Source organism: Coturnix japonica, chromosome 5 (genome assembly GCF_001577835.2).
Source record: "Coturnix japonica isolate 7356 chromosome 5, Coturnix japonica 2.1, whole genome shotgun sequence".
NCBI lineage: Eukaryota > Metazoa > Chordata > Aves > Galliformes > Phasianidae > Coturnix > Coturnix japonica.
In genome coordinates, this window is record NC_029520.1 from 13,706,792 (window position 1) to 13,728,238 (window position 21,447).

At 41.0% G+C, this 21,447-nt stretch overlaps 1 protein-coding gene across 6 annotated transcripts in view; it reads left to right on the plus strand.

Annotated features, from left to right (window-relative positions):
- SCUBE2 (signal peptide, CUB domain and EGF like domain containing 2) overlaps nt 1-21,447 on the plus strand; it is a 37,968-nt gene that overhangs the window by 11,522 nt on the left and 4,999 nt on the right. For 5 of the 6 annotated variants that reach the window (XM_032444964.1, XM_032444963.1, XM_015864064.2 and 2 more), the window contains 14 exons: nt 811-927; nt 1,897-2,019; nt 3,276-3,392; nt 5,701-5,823; nt 6,295-6,411; nt 7,079-7,165; nt 7,879-7,983; nt 9,185-9,340; nt 9,680-9,883; nt 17,644-17,811; nt 18,729-18,890; nt 19,379-19,576; nt 20,205-20,357; nt 21,357-21,436. In XM_032444964.1, the coding sequence (XP_032300855.1) occupies nt 811-927; nt 1,897-2,019; nt 3,276-3,392; nt 5,701-5,823; nt 6,295-6,411; nt 7,079-7,165; nt 7,879-7,983; nt 9,185-9,340; nt 9,680-9,883; nt 17,644-17,811; nt 18,729-18,890; nt 19,379-19,576; nt 20,205-20,357; nt 21,357-21,436 (1,910 nt within the window). The remainder of the gene's footprint in view (nt 1-810; nt 928-1,896; nt 2,020-3,275; nt 3,393-5,700; nt 5,824-6,294; nt 6,412-7,078; nt 7,166-7,878; nt 7,984-9,184; nt 9,341-9,679; nt 9,884-17,643; nt 17,812-18,728; nt 18,891-19,378; nt 19,577-20,204; nt 20,358-21,356; nt 21,437-21,447) is intronic. The other variant, XM_032444965.1, reaches the window with a different exon arrangement.

Consider the following 21,447-nt stretch of genomic DNA (forward strand, 5'->3'; position numbering starts at 1 on the left):
CGTCTGTGAATTCTGCTCATGGTGCCACAGTACCCTTTAAGGACGGACATAAACCACGAGCAACTTTGTACATTGTTTGTGATGGTCAGCAGGAAGATCAGGAACTTGCCCTCAAAGTACCACGTGTTTCCATGGTTCTACTTCACCATGGGAACACAGCACAGTTTCTTTCTGTGCTGTGGCTGTTCCAACTGATTGTGGAGGGGCAGCGCTTCACCTGTTTCTCTTCAGTTAAAAGTATGCCTCTGCATGGAAGAGAACTGGCCCTAGTGATGAAAAACCCAGAGGCAGTATGTCAGTCTGTAGAGTCTACATGAAAAACTGGGTGTAACTGAGGCAATATATAGATTTGGCAGTTGCTTGTGTACAAGGGTTGCTCTGAAAGTGTTGCCTTTTATTCTGTGATGCTGGCCCACAATGTCAGAGATGGATATCAGTGATGTGGCAGTAGAGATTGAACCCTCCCACCAAATTCCCACTACATGTTGTTGCTGTGCAAAAGAGGGCAGCAGAGGGGCAGTATTACAGAATGGCGTCCCAAATGGAAGCGAGGATGAAGCAAAGATGTGTCACTGAATTCCTTCATGAGGAAAAAAGATGGCACCCACTGACATTCATCAATGATTGTTCAGTGTTTCTGGAGACTGAAGTGTGGATGCGAGCAGAGTGAGGCTTGTGGAGTGAACTATAGGCTGAATGTGGTTGAACATCAGCATCCTTGGAACTGTGGCTTGTATCGTGTGATGTTTCTTACCATTATAATATCCCTGAGCAAACACTGGTAGGTTTCTGTTTGTTTGTGTTGGCTAGAAACGTGTGCAGTTAATAACGGTGGCTGCGATCGTACGTGTAAAGATACATCAACCGGAGTTCACTGCAGCTGTCCTGTTGGATTCACACTCCAGTTTGATGGGAAGACATGCAAAGGTGGGTTTCGACATGTGTGTACTGGCAACTTGCATACTCATCTCCAAGTGAAGGTAATCCAGTGTGTGGAGAAAGGCTTGTATTTGTAATGTGATCCCAGGAGGCACTGTAGCTAGGAGTGATGCACAGTTGCCTTGTGAGAACATCACAGTGTATCACATGCAGAAATCCACTCTGCTCTCCCCTCACCAAGATGGCCTTGTTATGGACCTGTGAGGGCTGGGAGGAGTAGAGCTCAGAGGTGTAGGTTTGTAGCTTCTTAGAAGCATACAGTCCCATTGTCTGCTATCCACATTCAACAGGGTATTACAGAAATCTGTAAGTAAGTATTAGAGTGTAGTTCAGAGAAGCCTGAGTAGAATTACGCTGTTTCAAGCAGCTCTAAGGATAATTAGAATACTGGCAAGGAGAAAGAGGGTGTTTGGTAATATATTGGAACATATTTTCCTATAATTAAATGCTAAGATTATAATTAAATGTTCTGCTAGGCAAAAATGATGGAATCCCTATGCCCGAGTCAATTAACATTAGCTAAAGGATTTGCTTTAATGTTGGCATGGAAAGGACAAATCAGGAATTCCCTCAAGTCACATTTCTGCAGGGCTTAGGAGGAGGAAAATTAGGAGAGAACTTTGAAAGGGCTAAAACCTGTTGGAGAGCGTTTAAGTCAAGTGTTTCCAAACAAAGCTTGGGGAAGTGGTCTTATGTGCATATATATATACTGAAATGTATCTGACAGAAAAAAAGATGAATGAAAGCAGTAATACAATCACGAGGCTGAATGGGCCAGGTCATTACTAAGAGCTGGATCTAACTCCGAGATTTGTGATAGGTTTATTAGATTTTGTTTCTGTGCTTCTTCCCCACCAACTGAACATGACTGTTTTCTGGAGCTGACAGTGGAAATATGTGGAATGTATTCTGCTTACTCATGTTTTTTCTGTTTGCTTGTTTTTCTTTTTTCCACAGACATTGATGAGTGCCAATCCAATAATGGAGGCTGTGATCATTTCTGTAAAAACACTGTTGGCAGTTTTGATTGCAGCTGCAGAAAAGGGTTTAAATTATTAACAGATGAGAAGTCTTGTCAAGGTATGTATGCTGGAGAGGCAATAAAAGTAGGACAAATCAGCGTGGTTTGGACATCTACTACAATGATGAAGTGCTAATGGACTCCAGAATAATTTCCGTTCCTCAGTTAGTTTTTTTTTTTTAACTGTATGCTTTTTAATTTCTGATGCGGCTGCTGAATTAATACAATTGGCTTGATACTGTTGTAGGAGGTATTTTTGGTGGTGTAATGAGATAGCGTCATATTAAAAATATCCTTCAGTGGATAATTCTTTTTTTTTTTTTTTTTTCCTCCCTACTATTGATGCTCTTAGTGTAACTTACAGGGAGAAATAAAGCCAGTATCTTTCTGTCCATGCATAATCATTGAATTGCTCAGGTTGGAAAAGAACTTAAAGACCATCAAGTCCAACCGCAGCCTAACCATGCTACCCTAACAACCCTCTGCTAAATCATGTCCCTGAGCACCACATCCAAATTGTTTTTAAACACATCCAGGGATGGTGACTCAGTGTACTGCCACAAGAGTTTTAGGTGCCTTTGATTATTATAACAAACTGTTTGATGCCTTAGAAAGTGATGGAAATGTCTTCATGTTACCATTCGATTTACTGAGGTTGTGATTAGATGTTTTTGCTAACTGTACAAAGAGAATGTGTGCAAAGGGGTTGTAATGCCAAGGGAAGTTTTCACTGGGAAAACAGATCTCAGCAGCTTTTGGAAACTGACACTGAAATCTAAATGTGCGATATGGTGGATTCATGGAAAAAATAACAGAACCATAGAATGGTTTGGGTTGGATTGTTCCAGTCCTCTCTTTCCAGGTGTATCTCAGAGAACTCTGTGTTTGCCAGTAGCCTTAACTCAGGCACTGCGTATTAGTGCACAGTTAAGAACTGAGCCCCCACTTTCATCTCTGGGGAAACATGAAGGCAATACTTCCTTTGGTAAATCTATTTCCACAGACATTATGCGGACTTTTCTTAAAAGGGTTTCTGCCAGCTTTCCCTCCCCAGCCCCTACAGAGAAGAGGAGCAATTTCATTTAGAACATAATTGTTAAAACGTAGCATCAGGTTTCATATTTGCCAAGAAAAAGCTGGTTTGGCAAAGTAACTGTTCTCTTGAAAGCTGTTGTTTCACAGTGCTGTGTTATTTAGTTTAAAAGAATTTGCTTAGTTTATGTAATCCTGCTCATCTTTCTGTCCAACTCTGTTAGCTCATAAGCGCTCCCTGGTCAGGCTGAATGATACTGACGTGTCCCTTTAAATCTCACAGACATTGATGAATGCTCTTTTGAACGGACATGCGACCATATGTGCATCAATCATCCAGGCACGTTTGAGTGTACGTGTAACAAAGGATATGCTCTCTATGGCTTCACACACTGTGGAGGTGAGGTACAAAATCTTACTACATTCTATGCTGGCAGAGTGCTGGTCTGCATTTTGACATGGAAGCTGTAGTTTGGCAGATTCTTCACATGCAGAGGTCTCATTCACTTCAACAAATAGTGAGTTGAGTAGGGCTTTAAGAACAGGATTGTCTGGGTGATTTCAATAATTACAGTTATGTGAGTTATCCTTGTATGTGTCAAATCATTACATGATGCAGATTGGAGTTCTAGCTGATGTTGATTTACGAAGAACAATACTCCTGGATGTTCTACTGTGTGAAAAGTTCAAGAAAAGAGGGAGGTGGAAGATGGAACCTTAGTGTGTGTGGAGTGTTGATGTTTCTGCAGTAGATTTACAGAATTACCAGACGAAAGCATGGATAACTGAACACTAAATAGAAATAAACCCGTTTCACATAAGCTTTTTAGCAGGACTTTGCTGGCTGCTTCTGATTACCTAATTCTTAGCAAGATTTATTTCTGTGGAAAAATGAACACACTCGCTGGAGTTAACAGTTCAGAGGTCTCTTTGTGTCTGATCTGTCCTAACTTCTGCTTCTAAAAAGCCTGTGGAGAAGATTAAAGGGCTGCAGCATCACTGTTTTATACTGGTAATCAGGAAATCTATCTGAGTAGATAGGGAGATACACTGTGTGTTCTGCTTGCCAAAGGAAGTCTTTTCTCATAAATTCCTCTGCACTAATTCAATTTCTTTTGAGCACTAATGGGGAAAAGGAACTGAAGTTTATCTCTTGGATTCTAATTGCTCCTTCATGCCATATTCTTGTGCAGATGTTAATCCTTGTACCACACCACTCCTCTATTTGCTGGCAATTACCAGCTCTTGTGATTGCTGTTAAGTGTACTGAGTTTGTACCTTATGACACTTAGACATATGACTAAGTGCTGGACATAATAGGACATAATTTTCTTAGATACTACCTAAAAATCAATCAAAACCAAATATTTGAGCCAATTCTGTGGTATCTTTGGAAGCAGTACAGATATAAGGTGTAGTCTTTTTTCATCATTCCTCAGCTGCTCCTTTCTGTGCCTGCTAACCTAATTCTGAAAGTAGCATATATTTACCCTGAAACCAGCTCCGTTTGGTAATCTATTTCATAGTGTTCTCTCCAAATGATTATTTATCTAGAGGAGGAAACAAATAACTGGAGAAAGCAGTGACAAGTACTCTGATTACCATCGAGAAAAGTATGTAGAACTGAATATATTCAGTTGTGCTAACTTTCTGTGACTCTTTGGAACTGACTGTGAATTGCATGGTGACATCTTTGTAGTTTTATTTATAATTACCATAGAGCTACTGGAGATGAGCGGAGCAGCCATCAGGGTGGATCTGAGAAGCAGAAACAGAACTTTGCATTTCCCTTTGTTGAACTTCATGAGATTCCTGTCAGCCCATTTCTCCAGCCTGTTGAGGTCCCTCTGAATAGCAGCACAACCATCTGGTGTATCAGCCACTCCTCCCAGTTTTGTATCATCTGCAAAGTTACTGAGGGTGCACTCTTGTCCCATCATCCAGGTTTAATGAAGAGGATAAATAGCATTGACCCCTGGGGTACACTGCTGGTGACTGGCCTCCAGATGGACTTTATGTCACTAATCTCAAGCCTTGCAGCCCAGAAATTCAGTCAAAGGTCCAAAAGACTTCCTGGAAGTAGTAAAGGAGGGAACTGCCAATCCGGTTCCAACAGAGCTCAGGATTACACAATGGAAGTTATATTCTGCATCAGTGAACAGCAGTATACCAAGAGCAATATGTTGTGTTGTTGGTAATTCCTCTCTCTTTATTGGCAATTACTGAGCTGGGCAAGGCCCCTGAATTTGGCTAGTTGGCCAGAAGGGGTGGTGGTGATTCACTGCTGTTATTTATCTCCTTGAAATGAAATAGCATGCTGTGATTGACATCTCTGTCTGAACACTTTGTAGGATTGTCAGTGTAAATGCTGTCTTTGTTATCTCTCTTTATTCTATAACAGAAATACTAATTGTCTAAATACAGTGCACTATGCAGTTGATTTGTTCTCCTTTACGTTAATTTGTTAACATATTGCTGAGGCTAGATATATCTTTTTCTAACGTGTGGTTTAAGAATCAACTCTCCCAAAACATTTGATACAATTTGACATTCATTGAAATATTTCCATGAAAACAAAACCATTTCAAGATGGGTTTCCTAAGAGCTTTTCCAAACTCTATCAAGCAGTACTTTTTGCACATTTATCTAGTGGTCTTAGTATGCAGCAGAAGTTAATTTCTAAATCTAATTGTACCTTTCTTCTGCAGACATTAATGAATGTAGCATCAACAATGGTGGCTGCCAGCAGCTGTGTGTGAACACACCAGGAGACTATGAATGCCTGTGCCACTCTAACTACAAATTACACTGGAATAAAAAGGACTGTGTTGGTAAGATGCCTGGCAAATACATTACTGCTCCTGATGTGTCTGAAGGCCACGTGGTTGTAGTCAGATCTGAAATATTAGTCTGTCCAGTTAAGTGGTAGGAGTCTTCATTCCTTGCATTCTGTTTTACTTTTTAATCAGGCATGATGGTACTGGTGTTAAAACTGGTAAAAAAAAAAAACAAACAAAAACAACAACAAAAACCACCAAAAAACAGGAGATACTTTGAGGGACTTTGATGTTCTTTCATATGCTTTTATCTATTTATTCCCTGTTGTTTCCCTGTGTGAGAAAGTCTGCTGATGGACTCTGGGATCTTTCAGCAATGTTATTTTGCTTTCCTTTTCTGTCTAAACAATCTATTAATTGCATTGGTGCTCTCTGGTACCAGCTACATAAGAAGCTGCATACCCATTTCTTGTATGTGTGTATATGTTTTATTTCTCCCATGAGTATTTGTTTTGTCCTGTTTAGAGGTAAAGGAGTCCTTTCCTGATAATATGTCACCCAAGGTATTGCTGCACTGCATGAAGAGTGGCAGGAGTGATAGATGCTTCTTAAGCTGTTCTTCAGATGTTCAGGTAGTTTCTGGTAAGTCCAAAAAAGCCCAGCAACAACAACAAGGAAAAAAAAAACAAAACCAGCAATTAAGCACAAAAGAGAAAAAAAAAAACCAACCATATGATTCTGTAGATAGTGAAAGAGTAGTAAAACTTGTAACCCTCATGGATGCCTTAAGAAACAGATAATCAAGAGGGACCTTTCCTCTTTTAGTACAGATAACGGGCTGTATCCCAGCCAGTGTTCCAGGAAAGCCCCCCTTTCCCTGTCCTTTATAGCCACTCTACCCTCAGATTCCCTTCTCATGACAACCGTCTTTTTGAAACTGAAGAAGACAGGGCAGAATTCTCTGTGCTCCCTGGGCCATTCCTTAATTGGCCCTGAGAGCCACAGCTCAATGGCACAGAGGCATTCCAGCCCTGCGTGGGGTCTGAGCTCTGCCTGCCTAGTCCCTCCAGCCTCAGGACACAGCATGCAGTCTTGGTTGGTGCTTCTGGGACAGGTGATTCTTTCCTTTCTGAGTCTTTTTAATCACTTAGGAAAAGACAAACTACTGCCAAGTATTTTATGAATTACATCTTTGAAAAAGATGATGATGCGGATCAACACATTAAGAATGCCTCTTATACGACAGGAGTCTTCAGTCTGTGCACAGAGCCTATGTTTTTACTGTCTGTTTGTATCATCTGTCTGTTAGGAACACAAGATGCCTACACTGTCACCTGTGGCAGCTCATCTCAACTTAAGAAAAAGCAGCAAAATACAAATGCGTCCACTTGGCTGGGTAATTACTAGATTTACTGTTGCACAATGTGACTGATTTCTTTCAATAGATGACAGTGAAATAGGGGAGTTCTGTTGGTTTTCCTTCTATTTTCGTGCTCTGTTTTGCTCCCTCGTTTTTCTTTCCTTGACTTCCTGACTGCAGTTCATCACTGCAGCAGAGTTCCCCTTGTACAGCTTCAGCAGCATCATCCAATCTAAGATTTAAGAATAAGGAAAGAGAAATGGACCAGCAGTGGAATGAACTGCGAGGCCAGCAGTACCGTGGCTCTTTTTAGACATCCAAATAGAAGGCGTTGGCAACTTACAGGTTCTAGGTTGAGTTGCTGGACAGTGGAGCTTAGAAAGCATCTGAAGTTAAACAGATAAAGTGCTGTTTTATATAAACGTAAACAGCTTTCTGAACTAGTTTTATTTGAAGTCTTTCTTTTGATTTCAGCCAACATTTATTTGATTTTGCCCAGAAGCAGTTCTTGATTTGATCTCGTTCTGTCTCTCTTTTATTTTAAGTGAAACCTATCGTGCTTTGTTCCAATTCCAGTTGAGAACCAGCTTTACAGCTATAGGAAGCTGCCATCTCTTTAGATTCCCTGTGATGACCACTTTTCCCTGTATGTCAGCATAATTTTGATAACATCATTGTGATGTGATAGTAGGTTTTTCCAAATTTTCCATTCCCTTTCTAAAATAACATATCATTGTTTCTTTCTGAAGATCTTTCAACCATCAAGATAAGTGTAACCTTTAAATTAAGTGAAGGAAAATGTAGTTTGAAAAAGACCAAGATGTTTCAAGAAGGTCTGGAACAGATGATACCAGGTATGAATATAAACATGCAGGTAAGCAGGTTAGAGTCATATCTGTGGGGTTTAAATGTTTCCTTGATAGGAGGTGCACAGAGGGCTGCAAACTTTCCACTCCTTACTAACCTCATAAATCATACTCCTTCCCAGCCAAGATTCTTGCAAGTAGGTGTTTCAGGTGACCAGGCTTTCCTCTGATAACCTTAGAGTTTGCTAGAAAACTCTTACTTTTTTTTGTTTGTGCCACTGTCAGTACGTTCCCAGTAAAATCAGCCATACTTCTCATTCTTTTGATTTTGTCCTTTCCTTCCTTTCTATCCTTTCTTTCTTTTCTTTCCTTTATTGCCTGCTGCTTCCTCTCTGATGCCTCTGTGAAGATGCTCCAGGCCTCTTATGCTGACTTTATTGCTAAAAAGATTATTCCTCTTTTCTTTTCCTCTTATACTTTAGCAGCCCCAGATGGACACAGTGAGGTCAGCTCTTTGTCTGTTCCAAGACAGAATGTACAAAGTCAGCAGGAAATGAGAATTCTTATGAGGGGGGAAAAAAGATAAAGTTTCTTAATAATATGGTGAATCAGCATGTCAGGTTTTTTGTCCTTAGAAGAGTAACAGTGATGGACTATGTGAGGTACTCAGTGAAGAGCACTTATTCCTGAACCAGAGCTTATTCTGAATGTTTTCTTTAACTAAATCTTGTTTCCCTCTTTGAGGGATTGAAAACAGTCTCCAAATGTCCTGTGAATGCAGCCACCACTTAACTTAAACACCATTATAAGCTAATGCATTTTTCGCGTGCTTCATGTGAGTGCAGAATCGTTTGTTTCCCTCCAGCAGCCTGTCTGGTGCAGGCAGAGTTTAGTTTTAAGATGTTTTGCATGGTAGAAAGGGAATTCATTGGAACCTGCTTAGCAAAACGCACGGGAAGCAGGCTGAGCGCTGCAGCCAAGTGCTAATCCTTGCACTGAATCATGCATGCCTCAAAGCCAGGGCAGCTCTAGGGACTCCCCTCAGAGTACATCCATAGGTGCACTGTAGTCGTGATTCTGCATGAAGGTACACCCAGAGAGAAACTGGAGAAAATGTTTTTTTACTAGTGTTTGGACTAAGTCATTTGCTCCCTTTGAAATTTTGGTGATTAAATATGCACCGAAGGCTGCTGAGTATCTAATAACATAGCTGGCCAAGCTTTTGCTTCCTTTAATTTTGTTCATACAGAGAGACATAACTCAGTAATGGAGAGCTTCCACTATGTAAACCTAACGTGCAGCTCTGGCAAGAAAGTCCATGGAGCCCTCAGTAGACTGCCAGCAACCAGAGAGATTTTTATCACTGCGGACTTTGAGCTTGAAACGAACCAGAAGGAGGTGACAGGTTGGTTGGAAAATAATCCCAGGTGCGATTTGAAGCTTCTTATGGTTTGCTTCTTATCTTCTGTATTTTTCACTTCTATCTTTATGCAAAATTATAATAAAAAGTATCTCCTGTTTTGAAAATTAAAGTTCATGCTTCAAAAGGAGCTGAGAGATGGGTGTGGTTTCTATGATCAAATTGCTGCCCATGGATTAAAGTCTTCTGATTAATTTTCTTGAAACCCACTGGTTTTGTCCATTCCATAAGACTTGTTCACAAAAGCCATATTCTCAGTGAGTGGCATTGGGTGGACTTTTGTGCACAGTCACTCATTCAGGTTTCACCCTTGGTACTTTTCAGATACATGTGATGTGCGCTGTGCCCGAAAAAAGACAGAGAAGAGGTTCCGTAAAACCATTCGAACCTTACGAAAGACGGTCAACAGGGATCAGTTCCGTGTCCGTGTCTCCGGCATGGACCATGAAGTGGCCAGAAAGTCCCTCAAGCCGTCAGAGCCACAGCAATCATGTGGTGTGGGACAGATGCATGTGGGTAGCAGATGCGGTGAGTGTAAATTAGAAACAAACCATCATGAGGTTTTGCTCTGGTCTGGCAAGCGTGGAGGCATCATAGGAGGCTTCTCCAGGAGGCAGGAGAGCTGTGTGGGGTGTAGTAGGGCGTTCTGTTTGTGCTACTGATACACGTCTCTCTATGTGTTTATTGCTGGCAGTTGCTGTAGCACAGTGGAATAAGTGCTTGGCACAGTGTACTTTGTTGTCGGTGATGCAAAACCTGAAGTAAACTCAATGGTAGGAGGCCTGAGGGCTTAACGGCAGTCACTGTTGCCTGGAGATCACCAGTGTTACTTGTAAAACACTGCATTTGCTATCCATAACACTGTGTTTCTGAACTTGTGGACATTTTGTATTTTGCTGAGCATTTTTCTCTGCTGGTTGAGCTCTGATTCTCAGAGAATATCCATGTCAGAGTTATAACTTCAGAGAGATAAGGGGTTTTCTAGGCCAGCACTGAGAAAAAAATCTCAATTACCTTGACACTAAAGGGCACCGCCATAGTGAAACCCATGATAAATACTTCCAAAGCACAAAAGTTAAGGAGAAGGGTCAGATGTTGTCTTAACAGGGGTCTAACAGCCATGACAGCTAGCTCAGGCTGCATAGGGTGTGTAGCATGTAAGTGGTTTTGTGAATCAGCAAGCCTTTAAAATGCTTGTCAGACTGAATTAGTATGTCTCCCAGCAGCATCCCACTCAGGCTTAGAATAGATTTTCTCATCTAGTTTTGCTAACTCTTGAAAAACTTGAATGCAGATAACATAAAAAATGCTTTTTTTGTTATTTAAAACATCTGTTTAGGGGAATTAGTTGGGAATTCTGTCAGAAAGAGCTGTGCGTCACAATATAATTTTTTGTAGCGTAATAAGCCTGAAAAACTTTGGAGCCTTCATCATGCTGAGGTTAGGTGGATGTTTTCAAGCTGTCATGTCTGATGCTGCAGGAAGGGTTTGAAAGTGTCTCTGCCTCAGTCTGTTGTATGGAGTACAGTGTGCTCATCTATGACTTAATCTGGAAAAAAAATCAGCAATGAGTAAGCTGGAAACACTACAGGTAAGTGTACCCAGAGAAAACATCTTTGCTTTTGTCCTCAACTAATGTGAGTTACAATTAAGAAGTGGAACAACAAGGTAACAGTTATTTTTAGGTAGCCACAGAGCCAATTTCTTTCCTCATTACAGTTGAGCTGCTTACATGGCACTTCTGTGCTAGTTCAGAGTGCAAGGGACCTTCTAGGAAAGGTTGGTGAAATAGCCTGTCTGTGGCAAAAGCAGCCAGAGACACTGAGCGTATGAAGACAACTGTTTTGAAGAGGAACTTAAAAAGGTCCAGACTTTTTTTCTGAAATGGTGCCACAGTTCACCCTACGCATCTCAGCAGGTTCTAGCGGGAGCATTGAGTCCTGTACGATATGATTCCCTGGGAGCTTATGCTTGAAAAGGTGCAATTGCTAAACGGCTCTTTTCTTTAGCTGAGTGATTCAGACTACATCCTTGTGCAGATTTGCTGTGATCAAATAGGGTGGAGCCTCCACAATACCTCTAACTCGAGTAGATGCTAACATCTCTCTTCCCTGCTTTCATGTTCCCCACCTATTTACATTAAGCTTACAGAAACCTGGTACCTTTGAAACCTCTCCGCGTCTTTTGTCACATTGCTGGAAGCTAAACTGAAGGTTTGCTGGTTGCTGAGGGAACATAAGAGTACACACAGAGGCAGTGCTATTACACATGCTTCATTTCCTTAGAAAAACCAATTGTGTTGGTAAAGCAGTGCTGGGTGACTGCTGCTGCTGTCTGACTGCTGGTCAGAAGGAGCTGAGAAATAGAGTGGGGAGGAGAGAAAGAAGCAATCTCATGGGTGTGTGTGAGAGCAGGACTTTTTCCTTTTATTTCTATCTGACTGTTCTGCAGAGCTGCTGAGAGCTACTGTGCAGGTGGTAGCCCTGTGTATCTAGGCATGGTAATGATTCTGGAGAGAAAGTGACAATATAGCAAGAGATACTGGGTGAACCCAGTGCCAAAGGGGCATGTGTTCTCAGGACAGGCAACAAACTTTGGCAAAAGGATTTTGCTCAGTCTGACCAGAGAGGCAGAAAGTAGTGATGGGAAAAATATGGCTAGGGACTAACAAGTCTTCTGTGATCCAGATAGCGAGTGGAGTGCAGTGCATTGTTTTTCAAATATGTGTTTTAAAACAAGATATTTGGGATCTGTCTGGGTGAATACAGCTTTATTGAATCAGACAGACTTATTCTGGCCCTCTTTCTGCAGTAGATTTCTACTGATGCAGCACTGTCTGAAGGGTTAGTTGAATCAGAGCAGTGTAAGAGGGGAAGCTTCCAGTGCCTGCTCCAACTCCATTTGTCTCAGGTAACTGGGCTGTATTTACTCTGCACTTCTGCTAAGGTGGTGCTTTTCCTGGTTTTCCTGCTTTAAGCTCTGCTGACTGTAGTGGGACATGCTGCAGAAGAGAAGATCTAGAAAGGCACTGGGAACAGATTAGATGTAATCATTCTTAATGGGCTGAGTGGTTACGCATGTGTCTGCTGTTCTTTTAACAGCTGTTGATAGTAAAACAGAATTCACAGTGTATTCCAAGGAGAGGTGAATTTCAAGTTTGCTGTTCAGCATCAAGTCCTGTGCAAGCTTTTCTGACATTTTTGTGGCCCAGATGTTGTAGTTTCCTACCTTGTGTGCAAGCTCTGTGCCAATGTGGAAGCATATTTAGTATTGGCTCATTCATTCTGTGAAGTCCTGAGAATGACCTACATGGAGCAGCCCGCTGTAGGTCTCTATTAATGTGTATCATGGGAAATAGAACCTTAATCAACCTTCCCAGAGAATTCTGGATTGTCATAGCGGAGCGTATGTCTTTCCACACTGCAGTAAATCTTATCATAAAAAAAATTGCCTGTTTGATTCCTGATGCTTCAAGACTGGACCATCTGAGGACGCTGGAAGTGCTGTGTGCTGCTTTGAGAGCAGATTTGTCTTGGGGAGGTGGGGGAGGAATGCGGTTTTCGTTCACCAATCAGACTACAAGTAGTTATTCTTCAGTATGAGCCAGAGTTGAAACAGGTGACCAAAGACCATCTCTTGAAATACTGAGAGTTCCTTGTCATAATCTGATTAACAGTGACATCCATACAGAAAGAGAAGAAAAGATAGCTACTGTGGACCTTTTGCCTGCAGGTATTTTCCACTGAGGTAGAGGCAACAAGCAATTCATCTGTTTTTTCCATCACTTAAAGTGCTGTCATTTGTTGATTGTGCCCCATGAAGCTGAAAGTACAACTTTATGTGTTTAGAATTTTTTGTGTTCCCTGTTCATTGCAGGGGAGTTGGAATAGATGGCCCTTAAAGGGTCCCTTCCAATTCTAAGGATTCTATGATACCTGTGTTAGATTCATGAATGTTTAAATAAATGAAGGGAGGCAAACAAAAGTAATGCTCCCTGAAATTGCTGTGTAGAAGGATATGTGAGCACAACATTGCTGCAGTTACAAATGGGTTAATCCAAAGAGCTGCCACTTAAGAGAACAGCAAGCATGAGCATAGTACTGGCACAGGTGTTTTGATGTAAAAGCTGAACAGTTTTATCTTGGGTGGGAGATGCTGATGCCTTTCTCTGCGCAGCATCCAGCAGTTTTGTCTTCTTACTTTAGAGGATGCAGACAAAATATAAAGAAAAGAGTGTTAAAGCTTAAATGTGGTGTGACACTGACACCATGGAAGTATGATAAAAGGTATGGATGGAGGAAAGTGCTGACTGCCATTACAGTTGTTGCGATGGGTGGTTGTATTTCCACACAAAGGAGAACTGTCAATTGCATTTAATTTTTAGATTTTTGTAAAACTGACAAGAAAAAAAAAATGATTAGATGTCAGAGAGCCTTTTTCTTGTTAGCCTGCTTGCAACTATAGGTTTAAGACACAAATCCTTAAGACATAACTGTCTCATGTGCCTTAAGTGTGTGAACTGCTACAATACAATAAAGGATGAGGTTTCAGAATTGATTCCTGCCCGTTGTCAGTAATTATCCTTATAAAGTCAAGGCGTGATTCTTAAGAAAATGCTAAAATGGTGGATCATGACCTCCTTTACAAGGTTCACCTTCTTATCCACTGAAATAGCACAGCGTTTGTCTAGAGGAGCAAACACTCAAAGGCCAGTGTGCTGAAAAGAGAGGAAGAGCCGCTAAGTGTCTTTGTAACCCTTAATCCCGGTTCCCTGTGCCCCCTCTTCTTTTCTTTTCTTGTTTTTGCATCAGAAAAGCTTTCACTCTTTTTTTTTTTTTTTTCCTTTTTCTCTCCTTTCCACCCTTAAAACAGCTGCATGAGATTCAAGACCAGATTTTTAATGGGCATTGAAGGCCAACAAAGACAGCGGCTGCAGAAATGAAGTCTACTAGAGGCAATTGGTTCTTTTGTTCGTTTGGAGAAAAACAATCCGGTTTCTGAAAAAAGAGCAAAGCCAGCAAGGGGGAATTCTGATTTATGCCATTATTTGAACATCCTCAGATCTTGTTTTGAGTGGGTATTTCCCATGTGTCAGGAGGGACACTGTGCAACTCTTAGGGCTGCTAGAAACTCCTGGAGGTTTATGAGCATTTTTAGTTTAATTGAAACAAATGCTGTGACGGGAGAAGCCTGAACTCAGTTTTATTTTGTTTTTCAGAGAGGCTTCATTTGTGCCAGCCTAACTTCATGAACAGTCCTGCAGATTTCTGTGGGATGATATCTGGGGTATTGATGTATTTTTCCCACAATTATTGTGGGAAATGATTGATTGATATATGATATATGGGTATATGATATATGATATATTGATGCTGTAATTGAACCTAACACTAAGTGTGTCTGTTATGCTGAACTGAGTCCTGGTGAGTGCGATGAGTTTCTGAACACGCTTAGCCCTGCCCTGTGCTCGATTGGTATGAGATGCCTGGACTGGGCCTCCTCTCTGGGAAGGAACCAGGAGCAGTTTACAGGGAATGTATCTGTGGCTCAAATTGTCTGGGCAGCTGTACTGCTTAGGAAAGCTTGGGTTGAGATAGTAATGTAAAGAAACAATATATTTCTTAGACTATAAACCATAAAAAGGTGTGGAGTATCCTAGTAGGCCTCTCCATCCAGATCTGAGCTCCCTAATCCCAGAAGCTGCATCACGAATGCTATCTAATAAACCAGTGATCTTTGTTGTGAAAGCAGCCAGCATTTCCCTCACCCACCTTGTCTTAGAAGGCAGCTTCATGTGACCAGAACTTCACTGCCAAGCCAATTGCTTGTCCAGTGGACTGACTCTTCTGCTAGCCTGACTTGTCTGTCAGTAAGCTGCTGCCGCCTCAACATGGATTCTTACTTACTTACTTAATTCTTACAGTAGTAGTTCTTCCAAAGAGAGCTACTGCTTCAGTAGTTTTGCTGCCTTCTGACTTAGCGCTGAAACCACAAATGCAAAATGTTAGTGAACTGATATTTTTTTCTTGTTGCTAGTTAGCTGTGGTGTGGGAATGTACTGTGATGGGGAATGAGAAACCTGTTTTATGCCCTAATGGAACTCACCAGGATGAGGAAGAACAAATAACTTGACTCTTTACCCAGTCCTCTGAATCCTGGAAACCAAAAATTAGCTGGAACTCGCAGTGTGTCCCAGCATGGAGGAAAGGCACATAAACAGACCCTGTAATGCTTTTGCCCTTTTGTTCTCTTGCTCTCAGAGTTCAGTTGTGCAGTGCCTGTAAAGGTGTTCAGGGTCTCACTGGTGTCCAAGGACAACCTTTAGGTTTTACTTTCTCAGTGCAAATTTCCAAAAATTATGGACTTTGCTGAATGATTCTGAAAAGTTCTAGATTAATTCAGTTTTATACCATGGGAAGCTTTACAGTTTCTCAACGTGGGCTTTCAAGGAGATGCAGATGGTAAAGCTGTCAGAACAGAGCTGATGGTGTAAGTTCTCAAGTGTAACGTTTTCACATGAATGGTGTGGATTTGATTTCTGCCTGGGACACGTTTCCCTCTTAGGCAACTTGCTGAACTTAAGAGAAAGTTCAGAAAACAGTTTTAAGGTGAAATTTATATGACTTTATAGGTATCAGTGCAAAGTGATGTTCTGTTCAAAAACTAAACAGCAGCAACAAGCCCAAAAGGCATGTAAACAATCTGAACTTCATGTGTGATTAAAATGAAGGGAAAAAGACAGATGGAGGGGCAGAGCAGGCAGACAGATTCCGGTGAGGATACTTGGTGGATGGGTTGCCTGTAGAACCATAGAGCTTTTGTGGAGAAGGACATTTTCACTGATCTTTTCATTGCCTCTTTGTCCCTGAAGTTGGTACTGGCATCTCAAAATCACCTTTGCTATCCTTGGTTGAGTCTCCTCATCACAGAATCCTAATTAGTCTTTCCTTACTTTACTGAGACTGTTGCACTGAAAGCTTTACTTCATCCATTTTTTGTTAAGCTACACAAGGAGTGATGAGTGTTCTGTGGAAATGTTTATAAAATGAAGAAAAGCTTGGGAGTGCATGAATGTGTGTACTTATGAGAGCAGAAGTGATGTGTGGTGGAAAAAGTTAGAACTGAGACAGTTTCCTTCTGCACTAGCTTTCATTGATAAGCTATGGAACATTGCTTAATTCTGCTGTATTTTATTTTTAAGTGAAGGAAAAACACTCACAACTCCACTTTATTTATCAGCAATAAGCAAAATTCTTCATCGCTGATCATGACCGGTAGTTAATGCCCTGCTTGTTGTTAGTCATATATCCTGAAATGAAGCCAAGGCCAATTTAACTTCCTAACAAAACAGCTATTCACCAAGTGATTTATTGGAGCTATAAACTAAAACTAACAGTTTGTTATTGTAACAGGTCTTTTAAAGGACAGAATTTTTCAGCATGGCTGAACAACTGCAACACTATTTTGTACCTTCCAGAACAGAGTGATTATTAAATACTGGCACTGAAATCAGTTCTTTTGTGAAAAAATTCAAACACAGATTTTTGTCAATACCTGTAAGTATTCCTGGGTTTACTGGATAATATCAGACTGTGTTGAAGTAAATTCAGTCTGGTTTATGTTATCTAAGCATCATGTGGAACACAGCTATACATTACACAGGAGATGGTTATCCAAGAATCACTACTGGCAAGAATATTTCTGCTTTGAAAGTCTTTGAGCCACATCTAATGCTTAGTAAATTTACATGATTCCTGGTTGTACTTGAACTTTTAGAACAATTCAGTAACCTCAGCAGTTATGAAGTACAACAATTCACTAATCACTAACATGGAAATACTGTTAGAAATCTGGAAGTACATTCTTGATGTCTTAATTTCAGTATTTATTTTTTAATTTTGGCAAGGGTCTGAGAGTTCTTTAGAAACAAGAGTTAATTGTTATAATGTATGTTATAATGTTATAATAATAAATGTTATTGCTCTGTGCAGATTAACAGAAAGCACTGGACAGACTTAGTGCCCAGCATAGCCTTGCAGCAAAGTGCGAAGGCTGTTCCAGTCCACCAGAGCTCACCAGAACCAGAGGTTATCAGTGTTCATGTCAGATATGCAGGGTACAGTGTACTTATTGAGCTCTTTCTGTCATTCACACTCAGTTCTGAAATCTTGGCCCTCATGGCTAAAGAAGAAAACAATTGTGTAGTGGAGTTTTGGGTCCTGTGTAGGTTCATTACTTACCTCCATTATAAAGTATGATTTGAAGCTCCTGTGTTCTTCTTTCTCTAGATCAGTGCTCTCCAGGTGAATATTCCCCTGATGGCTTCAAGCCCTGTCTGCCATGTCCCATTGGAACATATCAGCCTGAAGCTGGGCGAGTGTCCTGCTTCCCCTGTGGAGGGGGTCTGACAACAAGGCACAGCAGTACATCCTTATTTCAGGACTGTGAGACCAAAGGTAAGACCAAGAGTTGGTGGCTTACATTACTTACATCGAGATCACCAAGAAGAAAAAGTGTTAATAGCAAATCTATTGTAATTGAATAGAAATAAGGGCTGGATATAAGGTTCTGATGCAAACATTTAGTGGTGGTTTGAGTAAAGAAATCTCTCTTGTGTCAAAGACACATTTACTGCTGAAAACTGCAGTGTAATGGGTGTATCTTGCTGTAGGGTTGAAGAATCAGTATTTCTGATCATAAAGTGATAGCTCACAGATTTCTGCAGTGAAGAGTCACCAAATATTGTTTTGTATTTGATTTTGCAAAGTTACAGTGCTAAAAAAAAAAAAAGACCAAAAACTTTGGATAAAGATGTGAGGAACTGATTTTAGTTCTATTTAAATCAAACAAAAACAAGTCTGTAAACAAGGCCCTGTTTTCAGACTAGAGTAGATATTCAAGGAATGATCTGTATCAACTGGAATGAAGAGCCCATGGTTTTGCGTGTGGCCACGAGATGTGGAATCGCAGGGGCAAAAACTGTTTGGAACTTGTATTTGAAGTGTTTTGAATTATGGAGTGTCAGTAGATCATGCAGGGAAGGACTCCAAACTGAGCTGCTGGAATAAAAAACTCAACAAGGGCAGTTATATGGGAGTAAGCAGAGCCTGAAAGGAACAGAGGGGGAAAAAGAAAAATGAGAGCCTGTGCAGCACAAAAAGCTACATTTTAAAGGCAACGTAATAAATTATTCAGAAGTTAAGCTGAGCTGAGAGAGGTAAACTTGTCAAATGATGCAGAAGGAATAGGAAAAGATTTGTTTGTAGTCTTATGAATGAAAAGAAGCAAGATGGGGATGGAGTTGGTAGTGAAGATAATATATAGCTTGTGCTCTTGACTCGTTAATCATGCTGCCTCTTTAAATACTCCCCAGTTCAGTGTTCACCTGGCCATTTCTACAATACAACAACTCATCGGTGTATTCGCTGCATGGTTGGGACGTACCAGCCTGAGTTTGGACAGAATTACTGTATTTCTTGTCCTGGAAATACCACTACAGATTATGATGGATCTACAAATATAACACAGTGCAAAAGTAAGTATAGCAAGATGTCCTGTCTAGTACAAGCAGGTAGAACATCCTTGCTTGACCATTTCTGTGTCCTTTTAAAAGTGCCTTTTTTTGCTTGACTGTGGCTTGGTCAGTAGCACCTGCTATATTAACAGAGGATGATCTATATTTTGGAACAGGCTGCCCAGGGAGGTGGCAGGGTCACTATCATTTGGTGTGTTCAAAGAAAAGAGTAGATGCGGTACTGAGAGACATAGTTTAATGGGCATGGTGGTGGTGGGTTGATGGTTGCACTAGATGATCTTACTGGTCTTTTCCAACCCTAATGATTCTGTGATTCTATAATTTCTTAAAATCAGTTAAACCATAAAGGCAGATGTGAAGCTTGTTGAACTGCATCAGATATAGACAGAAAAGTTTGTGTGCCTGTCAGTCATGTACTGCTTCTGAAAGTGTCTGCATAAAGGATGCCCTCACTTTTTCTAGTCATATATGCTGTTTTGTTTTTTCAGATAGGCAGTGTGGAGGTGAACTAGGAGATTACACAGGGTATATTGAATCACCCAATTATCCTGGTGACTATCCTGCAAACACCGAATGCACTTGGAATATTAACCCACCACCAAAACGCCGCATTCTGATTGTGGTTCCAGAAATATTTCTACCAATAGAAGATGAGTGTGGGGACTACCTGGTGATGCGAAAAAGCTGTAAGTCTGAAATGGATGTTGAGGCATGTAGTATCTATCTCAGTGTGCAACACAGGCTTCTCACATGCATTGCTGCTTGCAAAAATTAACTGTAGTTAATGCACAAGCAACTGTCCTGTACTTAAGAGTAGAGATGGCTTTAAATGACAGTTAGGAAATTCTATTAGCCAGTGCTGCTCAGGTGTTTTTTTTAGAGAAAAAAAAATATTCTTGGGCTAAGAAGCTAGTCATTGGTGGCCTGCCATTCCGTCTTTCCCCAGAGAAGCTGTGGATGCCCCATCTGTGGAGGCGTTCAAGGTCAGGTTGGATGAGGCCCTGGGTATCCTGATCCAGTTGGTGTCCACAGCAGGGGGTTGGAATTGAGTGGGCTTTTATATTCCCTCCAACCCAATCTGTGCTATGATTCTATGATCCACTGATGGCCTGCCACATTATGAGGAGGGTTCTTTGTTTGTTTTGCTTTGTATTTGTTTATTTTATTTGTTTGTTTTAGCAGTAGCATGCACTTCTTGTCATGGTAATTTAATCTAACTTGTATACACCTATTAGTGTGAGGCACTGTTGGATAACTGCCTATTGTGGGTTTTTTTTCTGTTGTTTTTGTTTTGTTTTGTTTTTTTAATTAAAGCTTCTTCAAACTCAGTGACCACGTATGAAACCTGTCAGACCTACGAACGCCCAATAGCTTTCACTTCTAGGTCTAAGAAGCTGTGGATACAGTTCAAGTCGAATGAAGGGAACAGTGCCAAAGGATTCCAAGTCCCTTATGTAACATATGATGGTAAGTGGATGTGAACAGCCGGATGTGTGTGGAGCTGTGCAGCTGCAGCAGGGCAGAACTCCTTGTGGGCTCCTTGACCTCACTAAGAAGCCGGATAACCCAGTGCTCTCAGCAGTGTCACTGTTAGACCGCTTCCAGTAGCTGTTTTATTTTATAGCTAGGTTAAGGATCACTGCATTGCACTACAGTTTTAAGTGCAATCACATTTCCAGCCTCTCACAAACCTAACCAAACAGATGAGATTCTGGGCTCTGACCTGCAAAAGCAAAATGCAGAACTTAGAGGCAGCATCCAAGTTTTATGTACCTTTATGCTTTCCCAGCTCTGGGTTACTTTGGGTGGCAGACTGCTCCCAGTTAAGAATTGGGCAGAGCCCAAAATACCTATGTCATTGATGGTGTTGCTGCTATCAGATGTAATTTGGTATTAGAGAGGTCACCATCTGCATCCACATACTCTTACATTTGCTCTTGAATCTTACCAGCTGATTTAGATAAGTGTTTTTGTGAAGTAGTGGAGGAGAAACATACCTGTTCTTGAAGCTCTGGCCCTTCTGATCCTTGTCAGAGTCACCAGAAGAGAGGCTGGAGCTGATGCTTTGTCCTTCAGCATGAGTGATGTGAATATAATGTGGCATATCTCTGTTCACGCTGGAGTAGTGGATGAGTGCCCCTCCATGGAGATCTGGAGTTTCATTAGTAGCTGATAGTTTGTAGGTGATGCTTTTCTTTCCAAAGCTTTTCCAGTTCCGATTAGCCAGAAGGATTGCCTTTTAAGAAAGCTTCCTCTTACCTTTTTTCTCTTATAGAAAGAAGTCAAGAATGGGTTGTGGGTATTTGCAGATAAGTTCCAATGGTGCAGCATTGGAATAACTGCTGATATGAGAACCAAGTACCACTGGTTCTTTTTGGGGGTAGGGCTTCATTGTATAATCAAGGGAGGTATCAGATATGGAAATGAAATGAACATGCAAAGGACTCTCTTGTGCATTCTCAATAGAGGATTACCAAGAGCTAATAGAAGACATCGTTCGTGATGGTAGACTTTATGCATCTGAAAATCATCAAGAAATACTTAAGGTATGTTCCTT